General features: G+C 41.9%; 1 protein-coding gene and 1 long non-coding RNA gene across 6 annotated transcripts in view; one reads left to right on the top strand and one right to left on the bottom strand.

Moving 5' to 3' along the window:
* PAQR8 (progestin and adipoQ receptor family member 8) overlaps positions 1-25,038 on the bottom strand; it is a 95,816-nt gene that overhangs the window by 3,569 nt on the left and 67,209 nt on the right. For 3 of the 5 annotated variants that reach the window (XM_038554305.1, XM_038554303.1, XM_038554304.1), the window contains one exon: positions 866-5,341. The exons of the other annotated variants lie outside the window; for them this stretch is intronic. In XM_038554305.1, coding sequence (XP_038410233.1) covers positions 4,203-5,267 — 1,065 coding nt within the window. In that variant the 5' untranslated portion in view covers positions 5,268-5,341 and the 3' untranslated portion in view covers positions 866-4,202. Of the gene's footprint in view, positions 1-865; positions 5,342-25,038 lie in introns of those variants that run through there. 5 annotated transcript variants of the gene reach the window in all.
* Positions 5,344-25,038, top strand: part of LOC119876876 — a 28,813-nt gene continuing 9,118 nt past the window's right edge. Inside the window, exon 1 of the long non-coding RNA XR_005367848.1 lies at positions 5,344-5,600. This is a non-coding gene — a long non-coding RNA (uncharacterized LOC119876876). The remainder of the gene's footprint in view (positions 5,601-25,038) is intronic.

Genomic DNA, 25,038 nt, shown 5'->3' with positions numbered 1-25,038 from the left:
GATTGTGACTAGGACCAAGATCTAGAGGGGGATCCTCTGATACTATACAACATGGGAAGATACTGGTTCTCATTTAGCATTGTGAAAACTCTCTGTGGAAGGGTCCCTGCTCCCCCCACCCTCACTGTAGTATCTCCAGAATCAACATGGGTACCTGCTACCAATAGGTGCTCATAAATACTTGATGAATAAGTAACTGAAGAGTGGTTAAACCATTAACAGTGACAACAGAAGCATTTGCAAACTGCCTATGGCCCCTGTTGATCATAAAAAGGGTTTGGGCAAGGGGTATATCCATAATTCTATCAGTGGCGCCTCAAGCCAGACAGCTGCTGTTTTCTTACTGCTATGATAGTATTATGGCCCAAAGCTGGAGCAGTTTGGAGAATGACTTTTTTTCACAGCTATGAAACCTAACAGGCTACAAAATCCTTTGGTTGATAGGTGCCACATTTCACAACACGTCCATTATAGTAGCTGTTATAGTATAATTATAATTCATAATTTTTGTATTTAAGAAATGCGACTCATAAATTCAAAATTTTGGAATCTTTAACACTATTTTCCAGGAAAGTAGAAGAATTTATTCAATTAGATGGAAATCCTCAGAAAAATCAACTCTACAGCTTTTGGAGGGGGGAGAGGGGGCGATGGCATTAATGATCTTTTCACAAGTGGGGATTTACGGCGCATGTGTATGTATTTGGGGGCCTGGGGTATGGAGATTTTTAAAGAGCTTGTACTTTTCTACTTCTAGGTGGATATAAAGTGTCCTGATCTCCTCCTGGCAATGTTTGTCTAAATAAAACCTTTCTATAAGGTAGGCCTTATCAAAGAAACAAGATAGCTGTTGACAGTACAACAATCCATATATACAAAATCTGTTTAATGGTCATTCATGTTAGTAGATTTATATAAACAGAAAACAGTTCCATTTTTTCTTTAAGAAGCAATCAAGCAAAACACTAGGACCAATACAATTAATAGCTCAAAGACTTGGATACAATGGCCACGCTGAGTAAGACATGAGCGCCATCTGGAGGATCCACTTGAAACTACAGTGCAGCATCTGAAGAACCTGTGAAGTATTAAGGTACCATTTGTGGATAGGAGTTAGGAATGAGCTACCTTTATGCCACAACCTGAACTCCTATTATTTCAAGCTTCCACGAGAGGACTGAGAATATTGTGACTGAGTGAAGTGCTTTTAGCAGAGATGGGAAATGAAATTTTAACATCTGAGGAGTACTGACGTTAGCTCATTAGTAAATATAAGTCAGAAGTAATAGGCAAGAGGGAAATTGGTAAATGAGTCCCAACCCGCTGTATCCTGATGCCCCATCTCCTTGCCCTGAGTAGGGCCTCATACAAATCCATCAGAATTTTTAATCACAAGATATAAATGACTCATAGTTTAGGTTTTCCAGAGGCATTTACATTTTAATATAGAGAGATAATGGGGAGAATCTCCAGATGTCACCTGTTGGGGAGGCTATGGTGGAGCAAAACAATCACCTCCTATAGCAAATACTTAATTATTTTAAATAAACTAGGCCTGTTCCTTGCTGATACACTCATTTTAATGAAAATGTTCTAAAAGGGAACTTAATCACTCAAAAGTGTGAGGAGTTTAAAACATTTGCATTTTCTATGTTTATATATTTCTAACAAGACACTGATTATTCTATTTATTTGTCTGTTTGGTTTTTTTTAAGATACTGGTATTTTAATGAGATACCTAGTCCCCAAAGCTGTCAAATAGCTCTGGTGAAAAACTTGATTTTTAAAAAACTTCCTATCACTTGAAGGACCAATACCTGTGTATATTAAAGTGATAATTTCATGGCAATATCTTAGAGTGTAGTCTATCTGAACTTGTCACAGACTGTTTAGAGTGTGTCAACTGGCCTTAGTCTGTCGACTGCATGTGAAGATCAATGTTGCTGTCCTATTTCCTATTTTCTAAAAAAATACCTGCATATGACCGGAAAATCTCTGTCCATCAGGACCATCACTATATTCAAGAGCCTGACTTACACCTTCCTCCCAACTTTTAGAAGAATAAGGCCTTTGAATCCATAAAAAGGAACATTTCAGACATTTTCTAGTCTTCATTTTAAAGTGACCCTCTTCTTGTGATGTGTTTGTACAACTCCAATTCCCTTGTTTAGTTCAACTGTCTTCAGTTTTGCCAACTTTATTTGTGATGAATTTGGCCTAGACACCAGAGGCTTATGTAAGTAAGACACCTGGGTAGCACAGAATTTCAGATATTTAAATATTAATAGGGAAATCCATCTAGGAAATCCACATAGCAGACAAGACATATACTTTCTTGATACGAAGATTATAGGAAAGCTTCAGTTGAGGTTGTATATTTTTTTAAATTTGTTTTGCCAAGATGCAGATCGATAGTATCTTTTCTTTCTTTTTTGTTGACAGTGTCTTTTGATAGATAAGTAATTTTGGTTTTCTGACATTTCTTTCACCCACTGGTTCAAATCAATGAATTCTTTTTTTTCTTATCCCAATAACCCAAAACTGAAAACTCCATATTTTATATATATATATATATATATATATATAAAGGTGTTCATATGTTTCCATTTATAAGGCATAAATCCACAAATCTCTGAGAAAGGAAGAAAACAAAGACCTGAAGATAACAAAATAACCTATTAATAGTTTCATCAAACTGGAGTGAAAACAAAGTACCTCCCTTTGTAGTAAAAGGGACCTTATACTGATAGGAAACAGCCTCTGAGAAGACTCCTATGGCTCCTCTGTCAACACACCCCCCTTCACTGGAATAATAAGTATATAAATCAGTCCTCAGAGAGGGCTATGTGACCAGAGCACATCAATCACTAGTACCACTTATCCCATAGAAGCTACGGGGCAACAGAAAATCCTAGCTACAGGGCACCTTGTTCACCATTCTTACCCAAAGGAGCCTTCAGGGACCAACCCATAGTGAGCACATATGCTCATCTGTCCTGGGGCTTGATTAAGGAGTTATCTCTAAGTTGAAGCATAACCTCCTGCCTGAGGACCCTGAACTAGGATAGTTACGTGGGTCCTTTACGTGGTAGCATCTAGTCAAGGGGTTGGACCCTGGGTTCCTCTTGAAATAATCAGATCCCTAGAAGGACCAGAACCAATTCACTCTATTAGGGTTTTGGGGTTTTTTTTTTTTTTTTTTTTTTTGGTCTTTTAGAAACATACTGCATACTGGTTCAAATCTGGAGAAGATTGCCTAGTGCAAGCCCCAGATTTTCTGGCCTGCAAGGCAGCCCTAATAGATCTCAAGTACTGCAGTCCACAGGTATAATAAAACAGAAGGGTCTGGTGACACAAAACATTATCCATGGTTGTTGGCTGGGCATCCTGATGGCTCTTGGCACTGTACTTTCTAGTACCGTTTGGTATCATAGGAGAATAAGCTTCCTGAAAATGTCCACATGGATCCAAGCATTTCCTGGAAATAGGACTGCTTCATAGTCCTCTATATTACCATGCAAGGTACAGATGGGAGTGAGTGCACTGTAGAAAAAACAGCCAGGCAGAAGTCATCCTGAGAAAAGGGTCAGTGTCAGAGAGGGCGAGAGAGGAGGGACCAGAAATCAGACGAAGCGAATAATTCATTGTCTAAGGGTTTCACTGAATCATCTTGAAGATTCTGACTTCTCCACCCTGGACAATCTGAAAGCCAAATGAAATCAAGTTCTTGGGACAGCTTACTCAATCAATCACCAAAGACCAACATAGTACAGTGGCCATTCCAATTCGGTGTGGACCAGCCACGCACTTACTTTCCAGTCCAACTCTATCATCCCTTTAGCTCCAGGACTTGCCCCCCTGGAGGCCACAGTCAGAATTCCACTAAAATTTCAGGCAGAATGATCGTCCTTAATTCAGTGTCCCATGAATCCCAGCCCACGTCCCTTCCTTTCCTGTATCTTGTAAGGCTATGACACGGAGGGAAAAGTAATACTCCTTTTGTTAGCAACAACCGTTAACAACGAAGTTCTTGAATCCTTTGGCTTTCCAATGCCGCAGCACACCCTTGGAAATGTGTGTTAATTTAAAAGCGACTCGTAAAAACAAAAAGTCAACTCCTACTGCTGTACTGAGTTCCCCATCCCCCCCGCCCCTCCAGAATCTCCACAGGCTGCCTCCACGCCTCACCCCACCTGCCAGCCTCAGGAATCTTTCTTGGTCAGTCTGGCCTTGACTTTGTGTCTCAGGAGGGCCGCAGTGGCCGCGCTGCAGGCCGCCAAGAAGAAGAAAGACAGGCAGGCCATGTAGACAGACAGGGGGCTGTGGCGCTGCAGAAAGATCTCCTGCCGCCCCTGGTAGTCCAGGAGGATGGCCTCCAGCTGGGAGAGTGTACAGACAGACAGAAAGGCGTGGAAGATCTGATGCCCGTGGCCCACGATGTCACAGGAGCCCGGGAAGTACTTCTCGGGCACCGGGCAGGAGAAGAAGTAGGCGCTGACCAGGAAGAAGAGGATCTGGAGGGTGTGGTACCAGGCCGCCTGCTCTTGGCAGCCAGCCAGGTGGCACAGGGCCACGCGGTGCGCCACGGGGCTGATGTCCAGGACGAAGGCCAGCCCCGCCGGCACCACCTGACACAGCTTCCTCATGACCGGGTAAGGCCTGCGGTAGCGGTATTTGGCGTAGCAGCAGCCGGCGCAGGACAACCAGCCGCAGAAGGCGGCGGCCGGCAGGAAGAAGAGCCAGAAGAGCTCGTACCAGGCCTGGTCGGAGCTGTAGAAGAAGTGCGCCAGCGCGCTGCCGTACTGGTAGACGCTCACGCCCACGTAGTCCACGAAGTAGAAGGTGTAGTGCGACAGCTCCGACTTGGACTGCAGCAGGTGGGCCAGGAGGCTGCACGTGAGGTACGTGAGGGACGACAGGATGAAGAGCAGCAGCGGCAGCGAGCGCGTGGCGGCCCACGGCAGGGCCTCGGCCTCGGCGAAGGCCCAGAACCGCAGGAGCACGGCCAGGGCGGCCAGCAGGTGCGTCCACACGTTGACCACCTCATTGTGCTTCTGGAAGAGGCTGAAGAAGTAGTAGCGCCACTCGTGGCCCGTGGGGCGGTAGCCGGTGCGGATGTAGGGCTCCCGGAAGAGCTGCGGCACGTCGGTCTCGGGGACGGTGCAGGGCATCTTGGGAAGGCCGTCCTCCAGCAGCTTGGGCAGGCGGCGCAGCTGCTGCCCGCTCACCGACAGCGTGCTCAGGCGCTCCAAGATGGCGGTCGTCATGGCTGCAGGGCGCGGGCGCGGGCGCGGCCGTGCGGAGGACGCGGAGGACGCGGAGCACGGGGCTGGGCGGCGACCTGCGGAGAACACAGGAGAATGGCACACCGGGCGCCTAGGCCGCGAGGGCAGCCCGGGAGCGCAGCTTCCCTGGGCCTCACGTTCGCTTCATCTGCACGCGGTGAGGGGGACCAAGAGCCCTTCCCACCCGACACGCGACACGCGACACGCGACACGCGAAGGTTGCGGTTTCCTCTCTGGGGCCCACCGCAGCGTGAAGCGAAGTCCCATCTTGTAAGATGGCGCTGCTAGCCAGCCTGGTTTGCTCATAGCCACCGGGTAAGTGAGGGTGCCCTTAGAGGCCTCCAGCTTCCCTAGAGGTCATTAAGATGTAGTCATTAGGGACGCCTGGGAGGCTCAGCGGTTGAGGGGCTCAGGTCAGGATCCTGGGATCCTGGGATCCCGGGATCCAGTCCCGCGTCAGGTTCCCCACAGGGAGCCTGCTTCTCCCTCTGCCTGTGTCTCTGCCTCTCTCTGTGTGTGTCTCTCACGAATAAATAAATGGAATCTTAAAAAACAAAAAAAAAGTCATCAGCCAGGCCCTAATAGTGTAAGATATTATCTTGAAATATAAAAATTGTAAGTACCGATGGCCTACGTTTCTTGAGCACTTCATCTTAAAATATACACTAACTTCACCAGTGACTTGAAATTCTGAGATAAGCAGTACTAGCTTGAACTTCAAAGCAGTGACAGGCAAATGACCCGCGAATTTGGTTGGTAAAGACCAATACATATTCTGGGAAATACTTTTAACAGTTAAAATTAACACGTGGCCTAAATTTAATATAAAATCTAACTGTAAAGATTGGGGAAGGGAAGTACTTTTGTTTTCTTTTTAAATTATGCTCTGGAAAGTAAATAGTTTTGGATTTGTCTGTTCTGAGTACCTCAATCTGTATTCCGTGAATTTCAGACCTCAGAAATGCTTACCTTACACTTGGAATTTTTACATGACAGATGAGCCAGATGAGCATACCAATTATTTCAGGAAATATTTCATAAAATAGCTGCAAAATTTAATGTGATTTTTTAAGGGGGGTGGTAAAGAAATAGATTTTCAGCATATATACAGCTGCCTTCTGTACTTCATATTTCTCAGCCTCTTTTCCTCAGAGAAGTCCAAACCTGATTGATTCATCTAAATGGGCCCCTTGCTTCAGAGCCCTTCTGCTGGGAGAGAGACAGCAAGTGCTACTCAAGGCACCACTAATTTTAGTGAAGAAAATTTCATCTTTCTACTTACTCATATTTCTTATTATTGAAAAAGAAAAAAATATGTCTAAAATGTAAGACCTAAAAATCTATAACATGTCAAAAAAGTTCAGGGAGACCTGGAGTCCATCCTTGGTTTGGTGCCATTTCCTGCATAACCTTGGGCAAGTTCTAGAACTATCTAGGTTTCAATTTCTTTATCTGTAAAGTGGGAGTAATGATTCTGCATACTGTATGGGTGGTTATGATGGTTAAATGTGAGACTCTAAAATATAAAATGATTGTTAAGGATTATGGAGTCAGAAGGACAAAAAGAGGGAGAGTGGGAGAGAGAGAAAAAAAAAAAAGAGAACCTGTCATCAGAAATACTTGAATTTATTTTAAAACAAAGAAAAAGCTAAGAGTGCTTCTGCTGGCAGCCAGCAGGGGGATCCAAGAGCCTGGTAGTTAAGTTGTAGATGGAGACCTCCAACTGACCTCTGTGGCTGTTGGTGACAGAGCATAGAAGGGGTCAGGGAGAGGGAAGGGAAGGTGGGAACAGGTGGAGTATGCTGGCCCCAGGATCAAGTGGATCCACTGCATGACTGTGCCTGGGACATGGGACAGTGTTTCAAGTTGTCCTGTGGCTACTGGCTGAGAAGTATGTGGCCTAGGGGAACTGGGTTCTCTTGGAGCTCCAGGGAATTAAAAGCTCTATTCTTTAGATACAGGCTTCGACCATCTTTTGTGAAGTAGAGGGCTAAATCAGATAGAAATATTGGTCTGATTTAGTCGTTGAGAGAAAGAGAGGTTGAGTTACTGGAGATAGGAGCTACAGAGAAGGAATCCCCAAAGATGCTCCTGGATAGGCCCCACCGTAGTATTGCTGTCTAAGATCAAGGGTGTTTCCATCATTTCTGGGTACCCAAACCAGCTGGAGACAATTCCATACTTAAGTTAAAGGACACATGATTGCACAACTTCTGCTCATTTTTGTCTCCTAATACAGGGTTTCTAGGACAATAGCAGGTTCTTATAAACTGACAACGCAAGTAAATTTCTAAAGACTGAAAACTTGGGTTTTGGTTGTCTGATGGTTGGAATAGAGCACAGTGCAGATGTGGGAATCCACTGGCATCTGTCTGTTCTGAGGGAAAAAGGACAGATGCTGCTGTTGCTTTACTGTCAGTTTCCAGAAAATCCCATCTGCCGAGCTCTGACCCCAGGGGTTCCTCCAGTCTTCATATCACCATCCTCACCTCATGGCTTTATGTTGACAAGTCCTTTTCAGAAAATTATTTCTACTTCTCTCTTACTTACGGAAAATAAACTAGAAGAGGTTTATAGAACTAAGAAGCAGAGAAGTACAAGATAGAAGAGTTTTAACCAGCTTCAAAGGAAAAGATGCACAGGAAAAAAAAAAAATTGGCAGAATCATCATTTCTCTTGCAAATGAAGCTTTCTTTTTCCAAGGATCTTTAAAATGCCATCATGCCAGTATCAGGGTCTCCTTAATAACTCCATCCTCCAGAGTCTGTAGCGCAACACCCACAGAGAGACCTGGTTGTTGCAGGGACACTACCACAATGGCCTCTGACTCAAGATACGATCTCTTTATCTCTGTCAGCGATGAGGGTGTTACAAAGATCTAGGTCATCTGTCTGTGGGTGAAAAGATCTAAATTCCTCTTTGGAAGTGCAGGGTCATGAAAAATTCTAAACTAATGGTCAGAAAGAGAGGGAATTATTTGTCCTCTGTTGAGCAACTGCTCCTTCCCCTGCTATAAAATTCTCCCTTCTTCTGAGAGCAGCCCCCACAGCAACAACAATGGTGATAAGGTGTAATTTTTTCTTATCATCAACTTCAGAAGCCCCTGTCCAGTGGAGTCCCCCATTGTCTGTCCCCGTGGACAGCACTTACTTTCACTGAGCCAGAGTGTTCTGTGTTTCCAGAAATAGGCTTCAAAGAGCCAGCTGTAAAGTTTGAGAGCCTGTCTGGGAGGAAACCACATATTGGTCTCATGACATTGGTGCAGGCGCACACCTCCAGCTTTCCTGGTGCTGGCTCTGAATAAGGGTCTTCCCCTCATTCCTGGCCTCTGTCCCCATGCACTCCTCCCTGAGCTGATGTGGTCACCAGCAACCTTAGAATAATCTCTTGTGCACAGGGTATGCTCCAGCTCCTCTGCTGAGACAGCTGAAATGTAATCTTCCTGAAGAATCCTTATGAACTGGCTAAGCTCAAGTCATATTTTGGTCAACCACAGAGCTCTTCTGGAGCAAAGATTGCCTGCTCAACAATACTTCAGACTACAAAGGCCATGAAGGAAGAATAAAAATAAGACCCCTTACCTCAAACAGCCTATAGATTCAAACTTCCTGAATCTGTAACCAATACCGCCAGACTGCATATAATTGGGTATTAAGTAGAGTGAAATATAAACAGGTCTCCAGAGCAGAGCACGCTCAGGGCACACTGGGGTTTAGATACGTGAAGGGGTAAGGAGCAGGGCATTCTGGGAAAGAGGGGACTATGAGCGAGGGAATGCAGTGGCTTCTTTGTGGGTCTATGAGCAAAGGGGCCGTGGGGGAGTAATAAGGCAGTGAGTGGGGTAGGTGCATTGGCAATAGGAAAAGGAGTTTAGATTTGAGGTTGCAAAAAGCTTTTAGCTTGTTCAATCATCTCACCTGGGCTGTGGGGATTCATGCTGCTGACCAATGCCCCCCTCTCTTGGCTTAAGTGACACTATCTTCTCTGGTCTGTTTTTTGTCCCACCACCTCTCTCAACTGTGGGGTTCCCAGCCGTCCACCATCTGCCCCCTTTTCCACATCCACAGTCTCTCTCACGTGGTTACTTCTCCCACACCTTTGGTTGTCTTCAGCTAGCACCTGTTATCAGACGATTTCCACACATACATCTGCAGCCAGATCTTTACTGAAATTTGGATTCAAATTCGTAATGGTTCTGGATTTCCAAGTAAATATCTCACGGGCACTTCAACATCTTCAAACTTTTTCAACCCAGAGTTGACCCTCCCCCTACATCTAATCAGTCATTTAGGCCTGCTGATTTTATCTCCACGTTTCTGGAATCCGTTCATTCTTTCTACTTCTACTGCTCTCCATTTGGGCCTTCAAAATGAACTTATGCAGAGGATGAAAACAGCAGTATCATAACTGATCTTTATTCCTCAAGTGATGGTTGCCCTGCTTCATGTCTCCCAGACCCTCTCTTCTCCAAACCACTTCAGGATGATAGTTTAAAAATGGAAATCTGACCACCACTCCCCTCCCCATATTCCCCAGTAGCTCACCATTGCTTATTTATAACACAGACTCCAGGCCCTTAACAGGCCTACTTCTGTTGAACTCCTTCCTCTCCTAGGCGAGGACCCACAGGCCCTGGCCACATTGATGGCCTGGATCATAACACTGGTTTTTCAAAAATGCCACACTCTTTTTATCTCCAGTGCATGCTTCTGCACATGATGACAACCATTCAGTCCAGCAATCCCCACTCATCAACATTCTGCCCAGGTACCAGCTCTGCCAGGAAGCCTTTCCTAACCCCCAGGCCAGGTTTAAGATTCTCCCCAGCAACCATCTACCCTAGCCTTGCCTCTCCCAGCACACTTCTGTCCTGGGGTTCTAATGGTTGTTTTACTCTGCTCACTCCCCCATTCATGGCTAGCTCCATTTGGGACAGGGACTGTGTAGTGTGCAAGTTCCCATGTCAAAAATGGCATGCAGCATATAAAGTAATTATACCCTAATCATTATTTACTGAATGAATAGTTCTTTAGGCCCAGACATATGGCACCAATTCCCTTCTGTTGAGCAAGGTTAAGGGAACAGAGAAATAATGGTTTGGGAGTCAGGGGGTCTGACTGTTCCGTATTTGCTGTCCTCAATTAGTTGTGTGGCCATGCGCAAGACATTAGACTACTCACTGTGGGATGCCTGGGTGGCTCAGTGGTTGAGTATCTGCCTTTGGCTCAGGGGGTGATCCCAGTCCCGGGATCGAGTCCCACATGGGGCTCCCTGCAAGGAGCTTGCTTCTCCCCCTGTCTGTGTCTCTGCCTCTCTCTGTGTCTCTCATGAATAAATAAATAAAATCTTAAAAAATAAAGTACTCATTGTAATTTTCTTCATTAAAAAAAGGTGGGAGGTGATTTCTTGTCTTTCCATCTCTCAGAAAAATAAGAGGATAATGATTAAAATGGGCTGTAGTTGGATAGTGCTTTGAAGAGACAAAACATGCACATTAAAGTACTAGTAATAAAGAACTCACAAAAGGATTATAATTTAGCAATATATCATTTTTCTGCCTTATATTTTATTTAATTCAGTCTTTAAAAACTGAAAAGGAACTTAAAATTTTTGGTTCCTTTCTAGAGAGCCTCATAAAACCTTCCCCAGCTGCTTTCATAGAGTTTGAATTAGACTCAGATTATAATGTCATGGGAATTTGAAGTTCTATCTTAATATGAGCTATTATTTAACTCTATTTTAATAATAGAAGTATGATATCTGTACCATGAATTCAGGTAGTATTTGTACAAGAAAGTGTTTAAAAATGTTACATCATGTTTTGGATTATTTAGGAGTCCAATCTTAAAGTTTTATTTCAGATGCTCTTTTAAAATTATTTAGAAAAATTAAAGATAATTAATGTTAGACAAATTAGAAAGAGAAGAACAGGTAAAGCCTGTTTAGGTTTGTGGCAGCACTGTATCCAGCAAGTCTGTCAGCACTATTCTTTCCAACAGCATTTGCTCACTTGCTCACTTTGTGTATGTGTCAAATTGTGGTAATTCTTGTAATATTTCCAACTTTTTCATTATTATCATATTTGTTAAAATGATCTTTGATCAGTGATCTTTGCTGTTACTATGGTATTTGTTTTGGGGTGCCATGTATGGTCCCCATATAAGACTGCAAACTTAATCAATACAGGTGTATATCGATTGCTCCATGGGCTGGCCAGTCCCTAGTCTCTCTTCCCCTCCTTGGGCTTGCCTCTCCTCTGAGACATGACATATTGAAATTAGGCCAATTAATAAATCTACAGTGGCCTCTAAGTATTCAGGTGAAAGGAGGAGTCACACATCTCTCACTTTAAATCAAAAGCTAGAAAAGATTAAGCTTGTGCAGAAGTTGAAAGCCAAGATGGGCCCAGAGCTGGGCCTCCTGCACCAAACAGTTAGTCAAGTCGTAAACGCAAAGGAGAAGTTCTTGAAGGAAATCAGAAGTGCTACTCCAGTGAACACCCAAATGAAAAGAAAGTGAAACTGCCTTATTGCTGATGTCGAGAAAGTTTGAGCAGTCTAGGTAGAAGATCAAACCAGCCACAACATTCCTTTAAGCCTAAACCTAAACCAGAGCAAGGCCTTAACTCTCTTCAATTCTATGAAGGCTGAGAGAGGTGAGGAAGCTTCAGAAGAAGAAAAAAAGTTTGGAGCTAGCAGAGGTTGGTTTTGAAGTTTAAGGAAAGAAGCCATCTCCATAACATAAAAGCGCTAGGCGAAGCAGCAAGTGCTGATGTAGAAGTTGCAGTAAGTTACCCAGAAAGTCTAGCTAAGATAAAGAAGGTGGCTGCACTAAATAACACATTTTCAGTGTAGATGAAACAGCCTTCTATTGGAAATTCCATTTAGGATTTTCGTAGCTACAGAGAAGTTAGTACCTGGCTTCAAAGCTGCACAGGACAGTCTGACCCTCTTGTTAGGGGCTAATGCAGCTGGTGATTTTAGATTGAAACCAGTGTTCACTGACCACTCCAAAAATCCTAGAGCTCTTATGAATTATACACAGTCTACTTTCCCTGTGCTCTATAAATGGAATAACAAAGCCTGGATCATAGCACATCTATTTATAATATGGCTTATTGAATATTTTTTTTAAGATTTTATATTTATTTATTCATGAGAGACAGAGAGAGAGAGAGAAGCAGAGACACAGGCAGAGGGAGAAGCAGGCTCCAGGCAGGGAGCCCGACGCGGGACTCGATTCCAGACTCTGGGATCATGCCCTGGGCTGAAGGCAGGTGCCAAACCGCTGAGCCACCCAGGGATCCCGGCTTATTGAATATTTTAAGCCCACTACTGAGATCTGCTACTCAAAAAAAAAAAAAAAAATTCCTTTCAAAATATTACTGCTCATTGACAATGATCACCCAAGAGCTCTGACAGAGATGAGATGAACAGCAAGGTTAATGTTCTCATGCCTGCTAACACAAGATCCATTCTGCAGCCCATGGATCAAGGAGTAAATTTAATTCTCAAGTCTTATTATTTAATTCATAATTAAATTCTCTAGTTTGTAAACAAAGTTATAAAATTGATAATATAAATTAAATTATATATTATTTAATTCACATTTCATAAGGCTATAGCTGCCATAGATACAAATTCCTCTGATGGTTCTGGGCAAAGTAAACTGAAAACCTCCTGGAAAGGATTCATGATTCTAGATGTCATTAAGAACATTCATGGAAAGAGGTCAAAATAACACTATTAAACAGAATCATATGCTATAGAGAAATCGTTCATGAAAGGAAGAGTCCATTGATGAGGCAAACTTCATTGTTATCTTATTTTAGGAAATTGCCACAGCCACCCCAGCCTTCAGCAGCCACCACCCTAATCAGTCAGCAGCCACTGAGCAAGACCTCTACCATCAAAAAAGATTACAACTCACTGAAAGCTCAGATGATGATTAGCAGTTTTTAGCAATAAAATTTTTTTAAATAAAAGTATGTACTTTAAAAAAAAGACAATGCTATTATATACTTAATAGACAATAGTATAAATGTAACTTTTGTATGTGCTAGGAAACCACAGAAATCATCTGACTGACCTTATTGCAGTACTCACTTTACTTTGGTTGTGTGGAGCCAAATCTGCAATATCTTTGAGGTGTGCTTGTATAATCTCTGTCCAATAAACTGTAAGACCCTTTGAGGGCTTGAGAATCTTTTATCACCTACCACTATGCCTAGCACATAGATGTGCCAACAAATTGTTGTTGAATATATGACTGAATGGAATGAAAATGTCAGAATAATAACAAACACTTGTGTGTTTATCACATGCCCAACAGTATTCTGGGTATACTGCAAATATTAGCTCATTTAAACTTCCTAACAACTGGGAAGCCTGGGTTTCTCAGTGGTTGAGTATCTGCCTTTGGCTCAGGGCATGATCCTGGAGTCCCAGGATCCAGTCCTGCATTGGGCTACCCTCAGGGAGTCTGCTTCTCACTCTGCCTGTGTCTCTACCTCCCTCTCTATCTCTTTCATGAATAAATAAATAAAATCTTTTTATATAAAAAAAATAAGCTTCCTAACAACTATCTGGCATTAGTACTATTGTCATCATTCCCATTTTACAGTTGAGGAAATAGAAGCACAGAAAGATTAAGCAATTTGCCTAAGGCTATACCATAAGTCCCAGAGCCAGCAGGTAACCGAAAGCAGTTGTCCCTAGAGTCTGAGCCCTTAACCATTATGCTCTCAAAAACTGCACTCTAAATCCAGATTATGATATGAAACTTCAGATATGCTGCTGTAAAACTGCTCTGCTCCATTAACAAAGATAATTTGTAGTTGGCCTTACAAAAGCAATCAGTATCACAAAACTCATTGCATTGCCACTGAGTCTATTTGTAAATCAGATTCTAAGAGAAGAAAATGTAACTTCCATAAAATCTAATTGAAATCCATCGGACAATCCAGGTAGGTCTGTAACCCAGATAAAAGTGGTCATAAGCCCAGTGGGCCTCTTTCATCTTATGTCTGGCTTTGCAGAACTGGTGTGGTGAGACATTCAAATCATAATGACCATAAACTAAGGTCATTTATCAAACTGTTGGAGGAAAGCACACAGATATTGAGAATAGTCACTGAATTCTGTTCTATCTGTAGCATGTTAATCTAAAAAGTCTTTCCTTGATTAACAAAGTAGAGGATTAAATGAAAAGCTCTATACTTGGCAAACAGACATAGTACTGATGATATGGTATCTGGAGGCTAAATAGAAGTGCTTCAAAGCAATGGTGTTCCCTAGTCTATTACCTACTTTAATGGAAACCAAGCTTGGAATAGCTGATTCCCTAGAAAAGCACCAGATGAGAATGTAGAAATCCCAATTTCTAGGGGTGCCTGGGTAGCTGAGTTGGTTAAGCTTCTGACTCTTGATTTCTGCTCAGGTCATGATCTCAGGGTTGTGTGACTGATCCCCAGCATGAGCTCTCCACTTAAGTGTGGAGTCTCTTGAGATTCTCTCTCTCCCTCCCACTCTACCTCTCTCCCTACTTATGTGTGTGCTTTCTCTCATGTATGAATGAATGAATGAATGAGTGAATGAATGAAATTCCAACTTCTAGTTCCAGCTCTACCCCTAACTATGGGACTTTAGACAAATCACACAACCTCTCTATACTTGGTGTCCTTGTCCATAAAAATGGGGTTAATCTCTACAAGCTGTAGAATTCTGCAATTCATCTAGGCTATGTTTTGCTTTGTATGGGAGATCAAACAGTGTGCTGAAATCACCAACAAACAAATCCTATGACATCACCTCATGTCACTGTGGGGCGGGGGGGCTCCCACAGATGGCAGGAAGGTGGCCTGCTGGTTGCTGGACAGAGAACAAAAGAGTGGCAATTTCCATCAAAGAGCAGAAGAAATGCTTCCAGAATCCACAGAAGCCCAGCGTCACACATCAATGCATAACTATAAAGGGTTGAGGAAGAAACAACAGCCAAAACTCCAATTTAGGGTCCATTTGTAAGGACTAGAACTTTGCTTTGAACAGCCTTTGGCCTAACAGACACAGACGTGAAGTTGCAAACAGCCTCAAACACCTCCAGGATTATCCAGGCATCCGTCAAGTGAGAGGCTGCTGGCCCCACATTGATCTATGTAGTCACATCTGCCATGTAGCTTATCAGTGTTTATAAAGTCATTTTAAAGAGTGGCACTAGCAGCAGAATCTTGTTATTAGCAGAGATAATTTTGACATGAATTCAGATTCACAAACAGGTCAATGCATATTCTCTCCATATTTAAGAAAACCTAACAATCATAAATAACATCTCAATATCTAACAATAAGAGATCTGACTTCATAAATTCTGATAAATCTATACAATAGAATACTATACACCTATTAAAATAATTATGCAAATATTTAACATTTATTGTTCTAGAAAGATTCATGTGAAATATGAATGTTTTCCCTTGTTTTTTCCCTGTAGTCTCCCCTGCACTTAGAACAGGGACTGACTAGCACACAGTAGGTACTCAACAGAGATTTGCTGAATAAATAGAATGAATGAAGGACATTGTTACAAGGGAGAAGAAAATAAAAAGAATATGTCCCCTTTTTGTAAACATATACATGTAGCACAGAATAGGCATGCAACTGCAAATAATCAAAACATTAATACAGACATTGTTAAGTGGTAGGATTATGGGGAATTTTACTTCTCTTCTAGGGTAGATACTATCACTAGAGTATTTTATTTTTAAGATTTATTTTTGAGAGAGTGCACACATGGATGTATGAGTGGGGAGGGGGAAGGGAAGTGAGAAATCCTCAAACAGACTCCGCAATGAGTGTGGAGCCCCACATAGGGGCTCAATGCCAGACCCTGAGATCATGACCCTGAAATGAAGAATCAGAAGCAACCGACTGAGCCACTCAGGCGCCCCTCGTTACAGTACTTTTTAGCAATGAACATTTACTACTTTTGTAATTGGAAAAATGGTTAATGCTATTCTACACATAGGAATATTTGACATAAGTATGTAAACTTGGTAAGACATGATTAATTAGTACAATACATCTTAAGACACTCTCCCTTCCCCCTCCCCCGCCAAAACACCCCAGTATTACAGAGAAATATACACTTATTTGCAGTATTCTGTGGATTTTGAGCTCTAGTACTAGTTAGCATTCCATACAAATAAAATTATTATTAGAAGCAACCTATCTATACTTGCCATAATGTAAGATAATGGTTGTATGGGATTTGAAGGGGGAAAATATGTAACATCTACTGTTAAGGAGGCAATCATGTTCTCTTAGATTGGGAAAGGTTGCAATATTGTCTAACGACTTTATCATAGCACACAAACCCAAATGGCTTTAATATGTCAATCCCTGACCACATGGGAACCTGGCATGGCTGAACCCTGCCTGTAAAAAAAGGAGGTGCTCCTGAGTGCCACAGATAAGCCAGAAACATGTGTCACCTTCTGGGATCAGTGACCTTTCCACCTCTGAATCTCTTCTTCTGTGGATCCCCATAATATTGATAGGAGAAAGAAAAGACAACATTCATTTGCTGCTGTGCTCTGGGGAAGATGAGCAGACTGTATTTCCTCCTAGTTTTTCTTTCCAGCTGAAACCCTCTGGCTAGGATTCCTGCATTTTCTTTATTGTTACTTCCTATACTTCCCAAATCTCAGGTCATCTTCTCACTTGAACAGGTACTGTTTTCACAATGCATCATTACAGACACAGAACACCCCTTTCATAGTCAATAAATAGTATCTGTGTTTAATTCTAGTGAGAGGATTTGAGGGGAGCTGGGAACAGTTTATTTATTTTTTTTTATTTTTTTATTTTTTATTTTTTAATTTTTTATTTATTTATGAGAGAGAGAGAGAGAGAGAGGCAGAGACACAGGCAGAGGGAGAAGCAGGCTCCATGCACCGGGAGCCCGACGTGGGATTCGATCCTGAGTCTCCAGGATCGCGCCCTGGGCCAAAGGCAGGCGCCAAACCGCTGCGCCACCCAGGGATCCCTGGGAACAGTTTAGAACACATCAAACAGTCCAAAGTCAATCAACAGGTTAGCTGGGTGTGATGCTCGCTTTTCTTCAGAGACTTCTTGTTTGGGTAGAGGTAAGCTCTGCTGTCTGAAATGCCTGTTAATTAATGCCTAGGGACAGGAGTCCCCCCAGACTTTCTGTTAAGAGTGTAACTACAGGCTTTGTTAGGTATGGTCTGGCACAGTAACGCAGCCTCTCAGCTTGGTCCAGCCTCTCGCCTGCAGGAAGCTTCATCACCCACCCGCAGTTCTGCTGGGACTGGGGCCAACCCAGGTGAACCCTGAAGAGAGCTGCAGATTCCACTGGCAGGAGATAAATCTGGGAAATGTACTTTCCATAGCAGAAGAATCTGATAACAAATTAAGCCCAGGCTGGAGCACAATATAAGGAATGCAGTTTCCCTAGCAATGAAACATTAACCCTTTTGCAGCTAATGCAGTCCACTCTCTTGGTAGTCCCAAGACCCAGACTTTTTATTTGCTCCCAAGCAAGTCACTTTTTTTTTTTTTTTTTTTTTTAAGGCAAGTCTCTTCATTCTCAGTTTCTCTTTAGATATTCTCAAGGCCTTAATTCAATTCTACATTGACTATGAAGGTCAACCTCCAGGCCACCTTGATTTCTCCCTGAACACTTATCTATCTATTCCACACATTTGGTAAGCAGAATATCCAGACCCAAGCACTATTTCACTGCTGTGTGTATAGAAAGCCTTGTCTCTCCTATGTATTTAGTTGCAAGCTCCTTGAGACAGGAACACTGACTTACTCATCCTTTCTCCTATCAGCAACTATCACAGTAAAGGTGCCCCAGAATGTGTCAATAGATCATTGTTTAAGACAAAGGGAAATAAGATTCTCCTTTGGCCCTCTTTGCTTCTAAGAGTAAAACCAGTGAGATCTTTGATAACGGAAATGTGAGGTATTTTTCAAAAGGAAACAACATTTGAATTGGATGTTGTATATCTCTGTGTGGTTCATCTACGTGGTAGGTATCCATAGCAGTGTTTAAACTATTAACTGATTTCTAGTCACCACGTCACTCTTGGTCTATCTCCTCTTACCATTGGTACTTTTGTGCCCAAGAATACCTAAGCAAAGATGCCGGAAATAGAGAGCCCACGCAGAAAAAAAGATAAAGTAAAATAACACTGGAGCAAGAGTTAGCAGATTAGGAAACCTACTTTTTTATCCTTGTTGCATACAAGAAGCCAGAACAGACTGTCCTGGTTCCCTGAACAAGCACACACTTTGCCAGTGTTAGCTGTACCCCTCTATGCCTGGCAAAGCCTCATTTCATTTCTACCTTGGCCAGCACTCTTCACCCTCTAGCCTTTCGCTGGGTCAGCCCCACCATGATTATACCATATTTCTCTCTTTCCTCACCGGCTACTATGTACCGCTAGAGACAGTCATGAAATATTATGAGACCATTATGAATCCATGCCTTTTAACCTCCACCAAGACTCCACATTATACATTTGGATGTCCCACATTAAGCATTGTGTGTTTAAAACCAAACAACTGATGTACCTAGTTTTGTGACTGGTATGACCAGTCTCCCAGTCACCTAGCCTTGAAATCAAACTGGAATATTTCCTTTTCCTCCTCCTTCCTTCAAATCTGTCATTAACCCTCTACCCTCCCCACCTTTTTTTAAGTTGCTGCATATCCAAAACCTATTCCTTCTTTTCATTCCCCTGGAAGCTCATATACTGTCCCCAAAATATTATGGTGATAAGTTCCCAACTGAGCTTGCATCCTCCAGTCTCTGGCCCCCGTTCCATATTATTTGACTTGACTAAAGTTTGGTTCTGATGATGATATGCCCCAAAGCCACTGGGAGTCTTCTCCTCTCTGCCAATGAGAGCTCAAATTCCCCAGGCTGGCAGTCAAAGCTTTCTGTGCCCTGATTATAATCTACATCTTCAAACATCATTCACTGCTTCAATTCATGCAGAACATAACAGAGTAAATAGAATAGAACATGTCAGAGTGCACTTCACATTAAGGATAAGTACCGTCATGCAACTCCTGGTTCCTAAAATAAAGCATATTTGTTACCAAGGGTGATGTTGAAGTTTGAAAACCACTGATCTATGCCATTTGCTATTCCTAAGCATGCCTTGTGACTTTCTTTCATTTTGAAATTATGAAATATTTAAAGTATACAGACTAATTTGGAGGATAATACAACAAACAATTGTCAATTCTTAACATGTCACATATACTTCAGATTTTAAAATGTATATGTGTATTTATGTGTATGGGTGTATACATGAGTGTGTTTATGTGGAAGTGTCTATATATATAGACATATATATATGCATATATATATGCATATAGAGCAGGTATATATATATATATGTATATACACACACACACACACACACACACACACACACATATAGAACAGGTAAAACTGAGACTTAGCCTGAGTCTACCCACTCCATCCTCCTCTCCCACCAGCAGTCTCTATACACTAAATTTGGTGCAGATATTTGCCCAGAGCAGATCCCAGGGAATGCTGATTGGAAGATGCCACTGAGCTTCCCTTCTTTTGGTACCAAGCACTGCTATCACCATCTAATGACATATAGATCTCATAACAACAGTATACACCTAGTGGCTGCTGCATTCCTGTGCATTATCATTTCACCATGAGGGTAAAGAGAAACCCATCACTACCATCAACACTGTATGTTGGGAGAAAATGGAGGTACAATTTACAGACTTAGACACAGGAGGCTAAGTCTCACTTTTATGTGATATATATATATATATATCCTTGAGCTTGATAACTTCTTGGGGCTAAATGACCACAGGCAGCATCTGTGTATAAAGATCAAGGCAAATACATTCAGATGTAAAAGAAATCAAACATTGAGCAGATAACTATGTTACAAACCGGTCAACCAAGGCTTACTGCCATCAGTGTTGGCAGGACTTGGGAAGGAATCCATTTCTCCTCTTTCTATCTAGTCCCCAATAGTCCCTAGACCTCAGCAATCACTGCACAACTCTAGCTTGGGGAGAGAGGCAAAGACAGCATAGTGTTTCCAATGGCTGCCAGTATAGCTCTAGAATCCTTGGCCAGGGACAGGATTGTGGTGAGACAAGGTGCCTGTCCACCCATAGATCCAAGTTCAGTGGTGTGGAGATGAGGGCATTGTGAAGGACTCTTCCTGATTTCAGAGCAGAGATACATCCTGATTATACTTCTTTTGTTTTTACTAGCCATGGAAAAGATTAACTGGTGAGATGTGGGAAAATCAATTCAAGAACCCAATGCTGTAAACCTCTTTGCATTTTACTCATGAGTACAAAGTATTGGTTTAAATGATAGCAAGTTGATACCTATTTATAACAGCCTCATAAATTAGTAATAAAACATGTCCAGGTCACAGGATTTTTATAAGCAGCTCACCATTCCAGGCCATATGACCTACCAGAGAGACAGTAACTAAAATAAGTACTCTTGAGCTACTCCCCCCCGCACCCACCCCAGTTATGGGTTGACAGAAAGGTCAGCTGAAGCCCTGAAAATCCTAGTCCTATGAAGGACTTAAAACTCATATTGGAAATGGGCTAAACAACACGCAAACTTAGGAGACACTAAAAACTCAAACTCCTGATTGTTGTTTCTATGTTATGGAGTTTGATTTTAGAAAGGACCAAGCATGAGAACAACCATTTCTCTTTACTGTAACATGACCTCGAGTCTCAGATGACATCTGATTATAATCTGTGCAAGTGCCACCTGAGTGCCTGGATTGTTTTTCCAATTGAGTTGAAATGCCCACGGCCATGGTTTCTGTGTCAGCTGCCCGCCACCATAAACTGTACAGCTATGTACCACTTGGTCACTGCGTTGGCATAGCCACATACCACCTGTGGGCCCTGGAAGACATAGACTCTAACAGCACCAAGAGAGAATTTCTCCAGTCCTTGCTCAAATTGCTCCTTCTCAAAGAGGCATCCCCACCACACTACTGATTTAATATCATTTGCATTCTCCCCAGCCCTCTAGAACCCCTTACTCTGCTTTACTTTTTGTTTTCTGTAGTACTTTTCACTTCATACATTACTTTCTTTCTCATAGATTTTTAATTGTGGCAAAATATACCTAATGAAAATTTCCAGCTTAACCCTTTCTAAGTGTATAGTACATTCACATTGTTGTATACCCAATATCCAGAACTATTTTCATCTTGCAAAACTGAAACTCTATAGCCATTAAATAGCAACTCCCCATTCCTCCTTCCTCCAGCCCCTGGAAAACACCCTTCTACTTTCTGTCTCTATGAATTTGCTACTCCAGATACTTCATATACATGGAGGCATGCAGCATTTGTCTTTTTGTGACTGGCTTATTTCACTTAGCATCATGTCCTCTGGATTCATCCATGTTGTAGTGTTTGTCAGAATTTCCTTCCTTTTAAAAACTGAATAATATTTCATTGTATGTATATACCATATTTTGGTTATCCACTCATTTGTCAGTGGACATTTGAGTGCTTCCACCTTTCAGCTAAGGTGAGTAACACTGCTATGAACATAGGTGTGCAAGTATCTCTTTGAGAACCTGCTTTCAGTTCTTAAGAACTTGCTTTCTGCAGTTTTTAAAAAAATTTTTTTAAATTTATTTATGATAGTCACAGAGATAGAGAGAGAGAGGCAGAGACACAGGCAGAGGGAGAAGCAGGCTCCATGCACCGGGAGCCCGACGTGGGATCCGATCCCGGGTCTCCAGGATCGCGCTCTGGGCCAAAGGCAGGCGCCAAACCGCTGTGCCACCCAGGGATCCCGCTTTCTGCAGTTTAAGTTTCGGCAGTCAACTGTGGTTCAGAAGCAAATGATTATCCTTCTGATGTATCCTCAGAAGGTCCATAGGAGCCTAATGCTACATCACAATGCCTGCATCATTCACCTCACTTCATCTCATCACGTGAGCATGTTATCCTCTCATATTACAAGAATGCTGAGGACAGTACCACAAGGTATTCTGAGACAGAACACATTCACATAACTTTGTTATAGTATATTGTTATAACTGTTCTATTTTATTAGTTATTGTTCATCTCTCTGTTTGCCTAATTTATGTTAAACATTATCATAAGTATTTGTGTATAGGATATACATAGAGTTCACTATGTATAGTGAACAGGCAGTTTCAGGCATCTACTGGGGGTCTTGGAATGTAGCCCCTACAGATACGGGGGAGGGGAACTACTATATACTCAGAAGTGGAATTGTTCCATCATTGGTAATTCTAGTTTTTTGAAGATTTATTTATTTATTTGAGAAAGAGAGACAGAGAGAGTCGGGGGGAGAGGAAGAGGGAGAAGGAGAGAGATAATTTCAAGCAGACTCTCCACTGAGTGCGGAGCCCGACATAGGGCTCAGATCTCACGATCCTGAGATCATGACCTGAGCCAAAATCAAGAGTCAGACATTTAAGTGACTGGGCCACCCAGGCACCCCAGTAATTCTATTTTCTAATTTTTTAAAGACCTGCCATACTGTTTTCCATACTGCCTGCACCATTTTACAATCCAGCGAATAGTACACAAGGGTTCCAATTCTTCAGCATCTTTGGCAACATTTGTTAACAATAACATTTGTTATTATCTGGCTTTTTTTTTTTTTGTAGCCACCTTAATAGTGGCTAAAAAATAATCTATTATTTTTATTTATTATGTTTCTTGTCTGTCCTTCCTGGCCTGGCTACTAAACCAGCAGGGGGATTTTTGTCTATTTTGTTCACGGATGTATCCCTGAACCTAGAACAGGATTTGGCATATAGTAAGTAAGCAGTAAATATTTTAAGAATGAATAAATGAATTGGTGAAAGAAAGACACACTGACAGTATACTAGTCTTAAATTTCCTAGTTTCTATGTCAACATCTCAATCTAGCTATCTGTCTATCATTCCATCCATCTATATCGTCCACACATTACCTTTATACAAGCTACTTAGCACCTTATGAAAGCAATTATTCTTTTAAAAAATTATTGGCCGAGTGTCCACTATGTGCCATTATTTTGTTCAATATTGTTCAAATAGAAATTCTGAAGCACATGGAATTCAGTATTTTTGGAGAGCTCACAAGAAATCCATAAGAAAGCCAATGAGAGGGATGCCTGGGTAGCTCAGTGCTTGGGCACCTGCCTTCAGCTCAGGTCATGATCCCAGGATCTGGGATCAAGTCTTGCATTGGGCTCACTGTGAGGAGTCTGCTTCTCCTTCTGCCTATGTCTCTGCCACTTTCTTTCTCTGTGTCTCTCGTGAATAAATAAATAATTTTTTTTTAATTTATGATAGTCACACACACAGAGAGAGAGAGAGAGAGACAGAGACATAGGCAGAGGGAGAAGCAGGCTCCATGCACCGGGAGCCCGACGTGGGACTCGATCCCGGGTCTCCAGGATCGCGCCCTGGGCCAAAGGCAGGTGCTAAACCGCTGTGCCACCCAGGGATCCCCTAAATAAATAAATCTTAAAAAAAAAGAAAAAAGAAAAAAGAAAAAAGAAAGAAAACCAAGGAGAGAATCTGTAGTACACAGAAAACTTAGTTCTTATCTGGCATGTCCATTTATTCTCAATGTCCATTTGATACCTTTGCTCATTTGTGCATACCTCAAAATGAACACAACCAAACAGAACAGAGCTGCTTCCTCCACTGACCTTCCTTCTGTCCCACACTCCTTGTTTCTATCTCACTGAGTAGCTCCCAGAAACCATATATATATTTTTTCCCTCAGTTTAACCTGGTACTCCTTTTATCCAGTTGCCAATAATAACTATTACTGACATGTATGAATGACATATAGTAAGCTCTTACTCTATGCGAGGAACACTTCTAAGTTCTTTGCATCTTATTAACTTGTTTATTCCTCACAACTCTATTAAATGGAATACAGATGAGGCAAAAGGTCAAATCTCTTGCCCAAGGGAAGGGACCACCTGGCTGGGAAGTGGTAGAGCCAGAATCTGTACCCAGATGGTATTGCTCCAGAGGCTATGCCCTGAACTTCTATACTACTCAAGAAATACTGTTTCAACCTCATTTATTCTGAAATGTATTAGCTAACTTTCCTAAATGTGTAAGTGAAAATAATTTGTATAATTCAGAACTGTGCAAGTCCTTTAGCTCCTTCTAGATATCAGTGATCATTAGATAGCTTGGATAACGAAGGTACCAATGATCAGAAAGATTGTGGACAGTGTCTACGGTGTGCCTAGAGCCTTACTGGGAAGTTGCTTTCAAATAAAAGTTCTCGTAGGACTTTATTTTCCTGTTTTGATAGTTTTTTTTTTCAAAGTGCAATGTGTCAGTAACAATTAGCTTAACTGAAGATTTTGATTAGTCAAAACTATATTGCAGTTGATACATTATCATTAATGTAAACAAGGCATATCCATTATATAAATACTATTAAAAAATGGACAATTTTTTCTACTTTGAGATTGTATTGATCTTGGAGGCCAAAGGCACCAGAAGGAAGAAGACCCAAATCCTACTCAAATTAAATGAATCACATACTTAAAAATAAACCACAATCCTTCTGGCACCAACAGTGCCATCTGTAAATGGAGAATAATAAAGGCCAACAACTTGAGATTCCTGAATTAAAGTTGAAAAAATAAAAAAACAAATGTAACTATAAGCCTAAGACAAGAGGACT

The sequence above is a fragment of the Canis lupus genome, chromosome 12, assembly GCF_011100685.1.
Source record: "Canis lupus familiaris isolate Mischka breed German Shepherd chromosome 12, alternate assembly UU_Cfam_GSD_1.0, whole genome shotgun sequence".
Classification (NCBI taxonomy): domain Eukaryota; kingdom Metazoa; phylum Chordata; class Mammalia; order Carnivora; family Canidae; genus Canis; species Canis lupus.
Note: the sequence above shows the minus strand (reverse complement) of the source record. Positions and strands in the feature narration are given on the sequence as shown.